Source organism: Labeo rohita, chromosome 3, assembly GCF_022985175.1.
Source record: "Labeo rohita strain BAU-BD-2019 chromosome 3, IGBB_LRoh.1.0, whole genome shotgun sequence".
Taxonomy (NCBI): Eukaryota; Metazoa; Chordata; class Actinopteri; order Cypriniformes; family Cyprinidae; genus Labeo; species Labeo rohita.
In genome coordinates, this window is record NC_066871.1 from 15,359,706 (window position 1) to 15,375,309 (window position 15,604).

Genomic DNA, 15,604 nt, shown 5'->3' on the forward strand with positions numbered 1-15,604 from the left:
TCAATTGCGTTCTGCCCATGTTGAGTAACTGGCAAAATACCGGAAGTGGCACATTCCACATATTAAACCCATTTAAAAATCATAATAAAGCGATACGATTTATTTAAATAAATCTATGCAGTGCAGGTTTAATATATGCACGTTAATTATTTACATGTGTGTAAGTTACGTACATGCATCTCAGAATGGTTCACAGTAACTGATATTATTTACGTGTGTGTGGAGCATCTCAAACTCCATCTGTGCTTGTTGTTGTGAGTTTGGGCTTATTATAACGTTCATCAGTGAACGCACCATGCGCTGTTTCATCAGATTCGTAAGGTAAACAATTTATGAACCTACGAAAACACAGGAGAATACATCAATATCGCTCTCAATACGCTAACTGTTCATCGTGATTTCAGAATAAAAGTTCAAACCTCACTACTGAGTTTACGATGTTTTGATGTCCACATATTCAAGAGGTTCATGAGGCTGTAGCATTTCTATCATAAAGAAATGGCCAAATATTACAGATTAAGTGGACATTTGAATGGAAAAATTGTTTGGTCAATATTAAACGAGGATCAGATCTCACAGTAAAGTTTAAAAACGATCATTAGGCCATTGGCGCCCTCTACATATTCCCTCTGTTGTTTATAATTATGTATTTTAACAGTTTTGTTTAATAAATCCATATGATTACTTGCTTTTGATACTTTATTTGAGCTATTATATTTGTATTTTAAGTCATTTTAAAGGCTATTGTTCACTTGGTCTATTATTATTACTACAAAAAAAATATATTTATATTATCCAATTACTCGATTAATTGTCAGAATAATCAACAGATTACTCGATTACCAACATGATGGTTAGGGACAGCCCTAAAGACGAGCATTTAATTTTTATTTAATTTTATTTTTTATTAGAAAAGAGACTTTTAGATAAGACCCTTATTCCTCGTCTGGGATCGTGTAGAGTCCTTTGAAGCTGCATTGAATTTGCAATCTGGACCTTCAACCCGTTGATCCCCATTGAAGTCCACTATATGGAGAAAAATCCTAGGATTTGTTTTCCTCAAAAACCTTAATTTTTTTTCAACTGAAGACAGAAAAACATGACATCTTGGATGTCATGGGGGAAGGTAAATTATCAGGATTTTTTTTTTCTGGAAGTGAACAAATCATTTAAATTACTGCAGTTGTTTGCACAGAGTAGACAAGTTAAGAAAACCCTTAGTGATAATACCCTTAATATTATAATTAAGAATTTAGGGGACAATTAGGACATTAGGGGTTTGTTGCAACCAGGCACTTAGTTTGTCTAATAAATTTCTGTTGGGACATAATCTACATAAGCAGGCTCTAATATTCCATCTTAGCCTTAATGTAGTGAGTTTTTTGCTCTCTGATAATGGGATTTTAATGTCTTCCAGCTGTTTTGCTAATTTGGCCAGGTTTTAATGCTCAGGCTAATGGCACTGGAGATTTATGGGGTCACTCTGATTGTGCGCAAGCACCTGTGTTCACAGCTCCTTTTACAGGCATGGATTTCCATTCTGTACGACAGGCTGTGGAGTCGGTTTACTCTGAGTTGCGCAATATCACTCAGGAAAGACATCGCGCATGGTCCAGGATAAAGGGAAATCATAGATTCATAGGTCATCTTTTTTTTCCTCTGTTGTGACTCTGCCTGTTGTCAGGGAGATTCACTATGTTTCACAGAGTTGGCTGACGGGTTTATTCCATTAGATGCTGAAGCTGATCCAAGAACAGATGGGTACAAAAATGTGTCACAGGCAAACATTTTTACAAAACACAGTTCTGAAGAACTTACAGTGTGTTGCCAAGAAATCCTTGTTAAACTGGCACAATAAGTTGTTCTCTGTAGGGGAAAAAAGGTTTTAATTTGCTTGACTTAAGTGTGTTCAGTGAGGTAAACCCAGTGTTTGTGTTTGATCAGGCTTTGTGCTGTTTGTAGATTCCTTTGTCAATACAGGTGGGCTTTTTAGAGACCTCCAGCTATTGTTAAGCACTCTTCTTGATTGAGGGTATTAAGATGCCGGACATTACTGTGAGCCAAGGAGGATCTCCTCCAAATCACCCTTAGGGTGTAGAGTGAATGCTCTTTTTATTTATTTATTTATTTATTTTTTAGAGCTGCATAGGACTTATTCATGAAGATCCCATCTGTAGATACTTACTGCACACTGAACAAAATAAAATACCTTACAGTTTAAACATGAAACACATAATTTGATTCAGCAGTTTTATGCAGTTGCAAGCTGTTTTTTTGGTTTGGTTTTGATCAGCAAGTATGCATTAAATAGATCAAAAGAGACAGTAAAGCCATCAATTAAATGTTCTTTTAAACTATCTATTCTATAAAAAATCCTGAAATACAAATATCTCCAATTTCACAAAAATAGTGAGCAGCTATTTTCAAAATTAATAAATGTTTCTTGAGAATCTGAAGAAATTAATGTTTATTCAGCAAGGATGTGTTAAATTGATTAAAAAAAAAAAAAAAAAAAAGTGAAGACTTATGTTGTTAGAAAAGATTTATATTTGAAATTAAAGCTGTTCTTTTTAACTTTTCATCAAAGAATCCTTTCCAATATTTACATGTTCCAAAAAAAATATTGAGCAGCACAACTGTTTCCAACATTAATAATAAATCAGCGTGTTAGAATGATTTCTGAAGGATTGTGACATTGAAGACTGGAATAATGGCTGATGGAAATTCAGTTTTGCATCACATAAATAAAATATATTTTAAAGTATATTAAAATAGAAAACTGTTATTTTAAATTGCAATAATATGACTTATTTTTCTGAATTTTTGATCAAATAGAATTTTGATGAGCATAAGAGACTTAAAAAAAATAAATAAAAAATTAACTGATCTCAGACATCTGAGTGGCAGTGTATATTATAAATGATTTATTTCTCAGTTGCTGTATTTATTCCTCAGTAATTTTACAATAATACTGTCTATATTTTAGTCCAATAAATGCAGACTTTAAGTTTTAACCTCTCCCAAGCTTTTAGACAGTGGTGCAAACCAAATTCATAGAAGTCAGTACTAAGATGTGAAATTTGTAAATGCATTAATTTTACATACCAAATATGAAATATGCCAGATGTAAGGACAGGATGTGTGTGTGTATCTGTTTTTTTTGATGTGTGTGGTTCCTGGTTTGAGGTTTTAGGAGTCGATGTGGAGCCGATTCCTCTGGCCCAGAACTTTTCTGTGGTGGAAATGTGTGAGAAAGCTTCAGATTGGGCTCAGGCACCCTGCCTGCATCTGCCAGAAACAGTTTTCTTTTCTCCTTAAAGGCTAGTTGTCGTGTATATTAGATCAATTCCTTTGAGTCAGTAATAGGCCTAAATACTATTCTGGTACTTTTTGTCTGTTGAGGGAGTTTTTTTATTGGACATTTATGCTTACTGACAATACAGTGGGCTTGGCCAATGTCAGCATGGGCCGTTTTGATGCTGCATTACCTCAGTTTAACCTCTGCTGACAATGGTAAAACGAGGCTGTAGATGACCTTTTCATTGTAAAGTCCACCAGCAAAGTGCTCTTTCACTCTCTGCATTCATCACTTTGTATTTACCCGGGAGGAGGATGTTGGGACGGATGCCAAGAAGTGGAATGTAAAGGCGAAGGTGATTTCTGCCTTGACCTGGATGAATGTAGAATAGAAGGAGGGGATGCGAATAGTTTCAGATGAACTGAGGAAGTGGTCTGTTGGTCATTAGAGGTGGGAGCTAGGTGTGTCTCCTCACCGGCTGCAGTATAACTGCAGTATAAACAGTGTGGTAGGGAAATATGACCCTCTATTCATACAGCTTTCTTCATAGGAAAAGTGTTGTTGCCACATGCCTGCCATCTGTTCTCAGAACACCTAATCAGAGCAGAAAGAGCTAGATCAGTTGTCTGAACGTAGGAGGAGTCACTCTTCATTCAGGTGAGAGTAAGGGCTCCTAACAACACTTCAAGAGTAAGAATGTTGTTAGGAGCATTGTTCCACACTGAAAGGGTGTTTGAGTTGTTTCTCCTGGCTTTATGGGTTTGTGTTTCCAGGATATGCTAACAAAAGGAAGCTCAGAATGCAATCCTGTTAGCATATTTGGACAATTTATTGATACCATATCAGTTATCTCCCCATATTAGAGTTTTTTTCTGAATTATTATTATTATTATTATTATTTATTTTTTTTTTTTCAGTGGCTCTTCATATTGGTTATTTAATTGTACATGCTTATCTTTAAAAATGCTAGCAATTTAATTACACTTTCATTTGTACATTTTTATAATGTTTTGAACGCTCTAATTCAATTGTAGCACTTAAAACCATTGATTTTTATTTTTTAGTATTTTATTTTAATACTTTTATTTATTTATTTATTTATTTATATGTATAGACAAAATAGTACACGAATTTGAAAGCCGATTTTGGACAAAATTTACATATCTGTGTATCATAATTATTTTGTTTATTTGTTTTGGTTACACATTTATTTAAACTATTTATTTATATAATCATAAAGTGATATAATTTTAATCTCTGTCATTTATAGGTTATTGGACAATTTTTATCTGTGCATCAGTATTTTAGTTTTTAGTATTTCATTTATAAATAAAATATGTATTTATCTATATCAACATTTTAGTTTTAGTATTTTGTTTATAAAAATATTTATTTATATCAGAATTTTAATAATATTATTGTTTTATATAATTAATATCAATATAATTAATATCAATATAATATTTAATCATATTTATGTTTAATTTAGACATTTATTTTGATGTTAGGATATTATGTATATAAACAAATAGTATATAATTTTAATATCAGACATTTATTGGTTATTGAACAGAATTTTAATATGTGTGAATCAATATTTTAGTTTTTAGTATTTCATTTATAAATAAAATATGTATTTATATCTATATCAACATTTTAGTTTTTAGTATTTTGTTTATAAAATTTTTTTTTACCTATTTATATTTATTTGTTTTATTCAGATATTTATTTAATATCTTTACAACATTTAAGTTTTTAGTGTTTTATAAATAGTTTTATATCTATTTATATTCTTTAGTTTTATTTAGACATTTATTTAAAGATTTGTAGAGAAAAAATGTATGAAAAATTTATATCTGACATTTACTGGTTATTGAACAATTTTAATATCTGTACATCAGAATTTTAGCTTTTTAGTATTTTATTTACAAAGAAAATATATTCCTATTTATATTCATACATTTTTGTTTGTTTTTAGTGGTGTATATCTATTTATTTTTATTTGTTTTATTTAGACATTATTCATAGAGGAAAAACAGCATAATTTTTACGTCTGAACATAATTTTGATATCTGTGCATTAATATTTTCGTTTTTAGCATTGTATTTAGGAAGTAAATATATTTATATTCGTGTCAGTATTTTAGTTTTTAGTGTTTGGTATCTGTTTATATTTGCTTTATTTAAACATTACTTTTAAACATTAATTGTAGCGGAAAAAAAACAGTATAAAAATTATTTGACATTTGGTGTTTATTGAACAATTTTAATATCTGTACATTAGGTATTTTTGTTTTTAGTATTTTATTTACAAATAAAATGTATATTTATATAAATATTTTAGTGTTTTATATCTATTTATATTTATTTGTTTTTTAAGACATTATTTGTAGAGAAAATAACATGACATTTTTATATCTGACATTTACTGGTCATTGAACATAATTTTTAACATGTGCATCAATGTTATCAATCATACTTTTCCAAATAACTTGAATAGTTGGTTGTCTGTTCTCTGTGTCATAAGAGATGGATGTTCTCCTCATCACCCATCTCTCATATGACAGTCAAGGTGAGACACAAACATCTCTTTCTACTCAGTTGTTCAGTCTTGTCGTCCTGTCAACTGTGAACACGTATTCTAAACATATCAATTACTATTCAAAACGAGTTTCTGTGTTGACGGTTGCCCGGCCGTACCTGTACTGTAATGTAACATTGGAGAGTCTCTGGGGAAAAGCGGGTCTTTTGTGAAGCTAGGAATCCAGTGGCTGTGGGTTTGTTGGCTTGACGCCCTGTCAGGGTGGAGAGAAGCCGACAGGCTTTCTGAATAACTGTACCGAGCCCCGAGAGCTGCCAGTGGATCAGGTTACTGACTTGAAGAATTTTTAACTGCTTTGTCTGCTGGAAGGACCCGCTGATCTGTGAGGTTCACTATGAGGCCGCAGGCCATGAGATGGGGCCCGCTGCACTCTAGGACTCCACTGACTTCTGTTGAAGTTTGCATCTTCTGTCTAAAAAAAGAAAGTTGGACAAACATCTTGTGTTGTTTCCCTGCTACCATGTTGTTTTGATCACAACATAAGTGTCATGTCACTGAGTGTGGGTGTTTCTCACACAAAGGAAGCGGTTCCTGTCTTTTTATCTTGAAGAAGGCCGGTGAAAATTTCAGCTTTAGATGTCAGGTATTTCTTATCTATTTCTTGCAAAGTCACATAGTATGAAAGAAAAAAAAAAAACCTTTTGAATTGTAAGTAAAAAAAAAGTCAAATGCTTTTGGCTTAAAAGGAACCCCCGGTATTAAGACTTGTATGGCTTAAAGGGTTAGTTCACCCAAAAATGAGAATTAGCCTATTATTTACTCACCCTCCAGGCATTCTAAGTATTTATGACTTCCTTCTTTCAGACGAATCCAACCAAGTTATATTAAAAATTGTTCTGGCTCTCCCAAGCTCTATCATGGCAGTGGGCGGGTGTTTCTATTCAAGGTTCCAAAACAAGTCCAATGAAGTGCATCCATCCATTAAAAAAAAAAGTGCCTCACACGGCGCCGGGGGGTGAATAAAGGCCTCCTGTAACGAATCAGTGCATTCTTGTAAAAAAAAAAAAAATCCATATTTTAAATGTAATAATCTAAGAGTTATACGCAGAAGCAGCTCTGGGCGGATGATGTATGACGTTGGCATTGCACATGCGCCGTTTGGAACTGACGAATGGTCATGAATTACAGGTACAAAATGAGGATTTGTGAGGAAAAATGTCAGAGAATTTCGCTATAAGCCAAGATTATACTGGTTTTCCTTTGCTAAAGTAAAGAAACCTGTAAACAAACGTGAGTTTTCACAAGACTCACTGGCACATGCGTAACGCCAACGTCCTATGTCATCTGCTCGGAGCTGCTTCTGTGTACGACTGTTAGCGCAATCTAGATTAAAGTGATTCTTACTTTTTAAATATGGATATTTTTCTTACAAAAACGCATCGATTTTCTACAGGAGGTCTTTGTTCACCCCCTGGAGCAGCGTGAGACACTTTTTATTATAGATGGATGTGCTTTATTGGACTTGTTTTGGACTGATGAAGAGAAATGCCTGCCCACTGCCATGATAAACTTTCGGAGAACAATTTTTAATATAACGATTCGTCTGAATGAAGGAAGTCATATACATATACAGGATGACTGGAAGGTGAATAAAAAATGGGCTAATTTTTATTTTCAGGTGAATTAACCCTTTAATATAACATGATGTCTCTTACTGAAATATGTAGTAGGCAACCCATGAATGATTTCTGTAATTTAAAAAATATTTTATACATATTTTGGACTATGAAGGGCACCATTATGACTTAAAATGGTTACACTCGCTGTACTGGTGCTACCTGTTGCTATTTTTACCGGAACTCAGAAAATAAAATAATGATACAATGACCACAGCTACTGAAAGAGCTTACAGGTGGCGATGGATATAAGTGTGGGTTTAAATGCCCCCAGATATCGAGTGAAATCCGAGCTGAGAAAATATTTCAGTGGCTGCGGCGTCATGATAAGCGTCGACATCCTGCCAGGATGGCATCTAGCGTTTCTTGTCTCTGCTGTTTGTAAGCTCTTTCAGTAGCTGTGGTCGACTAAAAGCCTCAAAGTTATCACAGCTAAAGTGGGAGAGAACAAAGACGTGGGTCTTTAGGAAGTTTTATTCGTTCATAGGCATCTTCCCATTCTTTGCTCTTCTTCTTATCTCTATGAAAGCAGTGAAGACTTGCATCACTTCTCTTGTTGCCCTTCAACAAAAAATTACAACCAAAAACTGTATTAGTATTTGTGTTAAAAATAGCAAAAGGTAGTGGCAGTAGCTCACGGAATGCAACCATTTCACATCACTGAAATAATGGCGCCCCTCATAGTTTTTAAATTGGCTTTCTACTACATATTTCAGTAAGAGACATAATTTACATTATATTGAGCCATACACAATGTTCCCAATAAAATGAATGAAACCTAGGTTAGCAAGTGTTGATTTCTAATTCTGGCAGTATGTAGATATTTTGTGTCCAGAGTGCCTGCAGCATGATTGGCTGGAAATCTTTTGTGCGGGTTGTGTTAACTGAAGCATTTGTAATTTACGGAACTTTAGAAACATTGAAAGAATGCATTGAACATACTTTGTCATGTCTTGCATTTCCTTTCATTTTAACTCCTTAGAAAAGATGATAAATGAGATTCCAAGTCATTTCTCACATTTCTCTGTCTGTCAGTGACGTGATTTATTATCAGTGCAACCTTGTTGCATATAGTATTACTTGCGTAGCTGAATGGCAGTGGATATGCATTTACACTAATTTAAACATGGTCAAAATCTGTTCCATGTGGTTTCAGCAATCCGATCATATTCCACACATAATGTGCCTTGGCTTTTGATGTAATGTAGCATAGTGTGATCCCAACCTGATTACCGAGGGGTCATAAGATTGTTGTACTCTGATGGATGCTTTTGAAGCGAGATGAGAACATTTTTGGCCCAATAATACACCTCAAATAACTGCATATTTATTTAAATCGATAAGTAAAACTGTGCTAGCTGGCTCCAGGCTGGAAAAGAGTCCCCTGTTTATTATGTCTGTTTTCCAGCTGTGCAGAAGCACATTCTATCCAAGAGTGTCTGTATCAGCTAATAAAATACATTGTAGTGTAAATGCCTGCTGACTGCTGGTGAATGCATATGAGTGTTAAAACAAAATAACCTATTAAATATGGCTCCTCATTGTGTCTTCTCTTCATGTCTGCAGGGTCAGAGGTCATTTCCAGCTACAGCAGCAGTAGCAGCAGCAGTAGCATCATGGCAGAGTCTGTTATATCAGAGATGCCCCCAGCCATGAGCATGGAGAAGCCCAGCGTCGACTTCAGCTATGTGGGCATCGATGCCATCCTGGAGCAGATGAGGAGGAAGGCCATGAAACAGGGCTTTGAGCTCAACATCATGGTAGTGGGTGAGTCAACATTTCAGCCGTCGATCTGTTAGAAATTAGTCAGCAACATTTATATTAAATGCTTGGACTGTTCTCATAACTCAAGTAGATTTATTTCAGACATTTTAAAGTCTAAAATTGTATTTTAATCAGATTTTGTGTCACTTTTTCCTCCACATTGGTAATTTCAGTAATAGCCTTGCTATAAAAATACTCTGTAATTTAGGCATTTGGTGAAGAAAAACATTAAGTGAAAGCGGCATAAGTTATAAGTGTAGCGAACCATTTAATTACTTCAACCTTTAATAAAACAATCTTATGGTAATCAAAGCTTCAATTTTCCATAACACTTCCAACCACACACCTACGCTAGGCAATTACACACAGGCTTTCATAAGCAGTGCTCAATTAAATGCCACCAGTCAGGCTGTGCTACTCCATGTGCATTTTCATGTTTGTTCTTACATGTTAGTGTATTCTTTTTTTTCTCCTGTATGCGCTTGTACATGTTTTTTCGCTATTGCAGCGTATCAGCATTTGTATTTTTAGTCTGTTAGATGCAATGTGTTAAGAAGTTTAATTAGGTTCACATCTTTAGAAAAGAAAAAATAAAACCTGCTGTAATTAAACTGACATATTCAGTGATCACATAATGGTTCTAGTGCACTGAATGTGGTGTTAGCTTACGGTACATTCTGAGAAACTGTATTATTCTGCAATACTTGACAGACCACATACTTTAGGAGACTGAAATATTTTTAGTTTGATGTGGTGCACTTATTAATGGTGGTATGACTCTTGTGATGTTTCTTTTAAGTACATATCATGCCCGCAGCCAATTTCATTGGTTTAACCTGTCAAGAAAAGTTCATGAATTCATGAATTCAGCTAAGAGGTCAGAGCGGCAAACAGTTCTGCTGCCAATCAGGATGTGCTACCAACGCTATACTACAACCTGGTCTTTGGTACTGAGAACTCAACGTCCATTTTTCCCAGAAACAAGCTGAAATGTGGACTCGTCTGACCACAGCATACATTTCCATCGTCTTTGACTATCTGAGATTAGCTCTGGCCCAGAAAACCCCACGGCATCACTGCATAGAACTGATGTATAGCTTTTTGACAGAAAACAGAAACAGAAATTCAAGTTGCGTTTATTGATGCAGCTGCAGAATGTGTTAAGTGACAGCAGTTTTCTGCAGTACTCCTGAGCCCATGTGGCTATATGTAACACCGCAGCATGACGGTTTCTTATGCAATTCCATCTGAGGGGTCAAAGGTCATCTACATTTACCTAAGGTGTCCTGCCTTGCCCTACATAGACTGACATTCCTCTGGATTCCCTGATTCTTTTCACAGTATTATATGAGGTAGTTGGTCAAAGACGTAAATTCTTTGTGATTCTCTATTAAGAAATGTGATTTTTGATTAGTGTGACACATGAAATTTGGCACAAAGTGATGAGACGTGATCTAACTTCGCTTGCAAAGACTGAAATGCTCCTTTTATACCCAAACATGATATCTTCACCTGTTTCCATTTCACCTGCTTAATGTGAGTTGATTTAAAACAGTTTAATTTGGATATTCTATAGTCTTCACTAGTTCACTTTCATTTTGCCTGTCCCAACTTTTTTGGAGTGTGTTGCAGCCAACAAAATAAAGTTTTGTTTACAAAATAAAATTAAAAGTTGGCCTGTAATAGCATTGGAATTTTTTTCTTTGTACTTCAGTCAATTAAATAACGGTTAAAGAGAATAAACAATTAACATATTATTGATTTTATGGCATTTCACGAAACATCCCAGCTTTTCTGGAATTGGGGTTGTAAGTTAAGTTTATAGTTTAGGTTATGGTTTAGTATTTGTTTCAGCATTGTGTAAGCAGTCAGCACTGTGATTTTACATGACCAATGAAATATTTAGACTTAGCTGCTGGGTGGGGTTTCCATTCCATTTAGCTGGTTTGGGGGGAAAAAATCATGCATATGATTATGTCACTAGCATATTTAAGTAGATTTTCACATTTTCTCAAGAAAATATGAGCACCACTGTGTTAATTATTGCCAGAGCATTGCTATGCTATTTAGCACATTGTTTTTAGCACAAGTGTTTTAGCACATTGCTACAATGTTGCTAAGTTGCTCTTGGTGATTTGCTATAGTGTTTATATTTGAGTTAAAGGGATAGTTCACCCAGGAATGAAAATTACCCCATGATTTACTCACCCTTTAGTCATCTTAGGTGTAAATGACTTTCTTCTTTCAGACGAATACAATCTGAGTTATATAAAAAAAATGTCCTGGCTCTTACAAGCTTTATAATGGCAGTGAATGGGTGTTACTGTTCAATAGTCCAATAGAAGTCTATTAAAGTGCTCCACACGACTCCAGGGGGGTTAATAAAGACCTCCTGAAGCAAATGGATGCATTTTGGTGAGAAAAAAATTCATATTTTACTTCAACTTTATAAACCATAATCTCTAGAGAGCAAAACAAAACACACTTCACGAATTAGAAGTACAAAACGAGGATTTGTAAAGAAAAATGTCAGAGGATTTTGATATTAGCCAAGAGGAGACTAAACAAAGGAAACTTTGCTTCCTTTGCTTCTGTAAACAAAACTTGGTTCTCGAGAGACTAGCATATTCTCACCGGAACTTATGCTGCGCCTACGTCCTACATCATCCGCTGGAACGTGACTCTCTTGTGAGCACGTGTACGACAGTTAGTGGAAGATAGAGATTACGGTTTACAAAGTTTTATATATGGATATTTTTCTTACAAAATAGCGTCGATTTGCTTCAAAAGGCCTTAATTAACCCCCTGGAGTTGTGTGGAGTACTTTTTATGATGGATGGATGGATGCACTTTATTATCTTTATTGTATTTTTTATTACACTATATTATTTTATAGTGTAACTTTATTTTTATTTTTTTAAACTTTATTCTTTTAAACTACTGAATAGTATCACACATTCACAGCCATTATAACGCTTGTAAGAGCCAGGATGTTTTTTTTATATAACTCTGTGTTAAATCCATATGAGTAAGTGTAGAACCGTGACCTGCTCACACTCAAATCCGATATTGGCCACATTAAAAAAATAAATAATAAAAAAAATAAATAAATAAATAAATAAATAAATAAATAAATAAATAAATATATAAATATATATATATATATATATATATATATATATATATATATATATATATATATATATATATATATATATATACATACATATATATATATATATATATACATATATACATATATACATACATACATACATACATACATACACACACATACACATACACATACATACATACATACATACACATACATACATACATACATACACATACACATACATATACACATACATATACATATACACATACATATACACATACATATACATATACACATACACATATATATATATATATATATATATATATATATATATATATATATATAGAACAGGCAAACATCTAGTTCGATTTTAGAGAATTCAGTTGTTTAGCTTTTGATCACAAAGCAAAAATGAAGTTGCTGAGTCTTACAGTTTGCTTATGAAAATAAATAATAACTTGAGACAAGTGGAGTCTGGAATGAGGAAATAAGAATGTAAATTAGGGAACAATGTGTGTTTTGAGCATTGTGTTAGGGCAAAGTGCTTAGGGTATCACCTGGTGGTATTTGTCTGTTTCAGCATTAGCATTCCAACGGACACTGTTCCTGTATTAAACCTTGAATGATTTATGTGGTGTTTACAAGGGGAAATAATTATGAGCTCTGTTGAAGACAGCGAAATGAACCTGTACTTGCGCAAGGCTGCAGCTGGTTTCTTACATGCGGCTCTCTGGGTCAGTGTGGCCAAACCTGCTGTTGACTTAACCCAGTCAGAGCTGAGAGAGCCAAGCCTCGGCATTAGCATTCTCATTCCCAGCTGCAGCTCATTTATTCTGACTCCTGTCTCTCATTCCATCACATTTCCCTGATGAAAGTGTCAGAAAGTTGCTGCCTTTTGTAGGCAGTATACAGGGGAGGGAAAGCAGCAAGGCACATCTGGATCCAATGTCAATGGTGGGATTGGATGACAGGGTGTTTAGAGAGAGCGAATTAGCAACACTGCTCCGTGCAGAAAGGAACAGGCCCTCATTACTACAGTGTGACGAGCCCAAGGCTGACGGATGTAAGATAGCGTGGCTAAAGAAAACCACAGCTAAACACAAGCTCCTATTAGCAAGAGCCAAAGAAATGCTAGTTTCATTCAAACCACGGGACAGATCGAGTGGAAGAATCACTTGTGATCTGTGAATGAATAAGGGCATACAAACAGTATTCAGCATCCTTGTTTTCATGTTTTATTCTTTTACATTAATTTATTTAGTCTTTTTGATAGTGATCAGAAGAATAATGCACAGCAAATGCAAGTATTTAAACGGTATTGTTTACTTATGAATATTATTGGCTCATTTGTAAGTCTCTTTGGATGAAAGCATCTACTCAACAAATAAATGTGAATGTTAAAACATTGGTTGAAAAAAAAAAAAAAAAAAAAAAAAAAAATCTACAAATTTGTCTAATTTGCATAAGTATTCACACCCTTCTAGTCAATGTAGACGTCCAACTATAAATTCTCAGTTGGATTGAGATCTAGACTCTGTCTTGGCTCATTGATGTTGTTTATGAGACATTATTATTTGTGTTGATGTGCAAGCATCTTCTTTCATCCCCACAGAATGATGTCGCCACCACTGCACTTCACAGTGGGGACGGTGTGTTTGGGATGATGCACAGCGTTTGGCTTTCTCTAAGCGGGGTGTTTAGTCTGACAGCCAAAAAATGGCTCAATTTTGGTCTCATGAAACCATAGAAGCTTCTTCCAGCTGGCTGCAGAGTCTCCCACATGCCTTCTGGCACTATGTAGCCGAGATGCCATGTGACATTTTTGAACAGTGGCTTTCTCTTTGCCACTCTCCCATAAAGCTGTAAAACTGTCTTAGCCACTAAAGCTGAACTCTTTTCAGAGACTCATTAGTCTATCAGTTTTTGGGGAAGATTTACAGCTCTGCCATGCACTATCTGTTTTTTAATGATTGATTTATCTACAGTGGAGATCAAAATTAGAGGACAATCTATAAATAATTTTTTTTTTTTTTTTTTTTTTTTTTTTTTTTTTTAATCTCAAAATTTAAAGGATTATTAGCTGTAGGTATACCACTGTTCTACTAACATGTTTGACAAAATATCCAAGGCATTTCAACAAAAAATTTTATTTTGTGGAAAACGGTGATCTAAATTAGAGAACAGTAACCACTGTAGCACAAAAGAAGATTACAACTTAAACCTTGGAGGGTTACACCTGTCAGAAATTAGTAGAAAAGGCCCTTGATTTGACCGACTTCAGCACATTTGCAGCCTCAGGACATCACTAAGTTTCTCAGACTATGCTGGTGTGATCTTGGTCCACCTATCTTCTACTTACTGCCATAGTTTGGTAACTGTAGTGGGTTTTTTAGCCATAACTTTGTCAAGGGGTTTAAATCAGGACTCTGGCCTGGCCATTTCATTATTTCGGTGTTAGCTACAAGAAACTGCATTACCTGTCTTGCAGTATGACGGGAGCATTGTCTTGCGTGACAGTTGCAGGCTGATTGGTAGATGTTTGCAGAGAAGGAACTGCATGTTGCTGAAGGAGGTTTTGTTAAATTTTTGCATTCACCTTCCATCTAGCTGTATAAGAGACCCAACTTCTGCTGCAGAAAACATCCCACAAACCACGACACGTCCTCCTCCACCTTTAACTGACTTCTTTACGCATTTGGACGTCAGTCTTTCCTCAGTTTGACGCCAAACAAAATGTTTCCCATCAGACCCAAATAAATTAAACTTGCTTTCCTCACGAAAGTGAACTTTGGAGCAGTTCTCCTCTCTCCACACAACATGCTCCTCACCAAAGGTGAGCTTAGCCTTTTAATTCGTTCTGCTTTTGAGAGGCTTTGTCGCTGCAGAGTGCACTTTCAGTCCGACTTCTCTTGAACATGCTGAGACAGATCCTTAGACTGTTCAGCACTGAACTGACAAGCAATTCCAGCTGCAGTGTTAAACCGATTCCCGATTAGGAGTCTCTGCATTATCCTGTCTTCATGTGCATTCGTCTTACGTGGACGACCAGCCTTTTTGGGGGACTTGAATGAATTGGTGTCATTGTAAACCTGCAATATTAAAGAAATCAAAGATTTGGAATGACCAGTTTCTATTGGAATGGCTGAAAGGGTCACCCCTTTGGCCTTCGTCTGGACAGTGTCCCGTCGCAAGATTTCAGTC

General features: G+C 35.1%; 1 protein-coding gene across 1 annotated transcript in view; it reads left to right on the forward strand.

Moving 5' to 3' along the window:
- septin9a (septin 9a) overlaps positions 1 to 15,604 on the forward strand; it is a 108,535-nt gene that overhangs the window by 78,079 nt on the left and 14,852 nt on the right. The window contains 1 exon segment of the mRNA XM_051101245.1: positions 9,082 to 9,282. Within this exon segment, the coding sequence (XP_050957202.1) occupies positions 9,082 to 9,282 (201 nt within the window).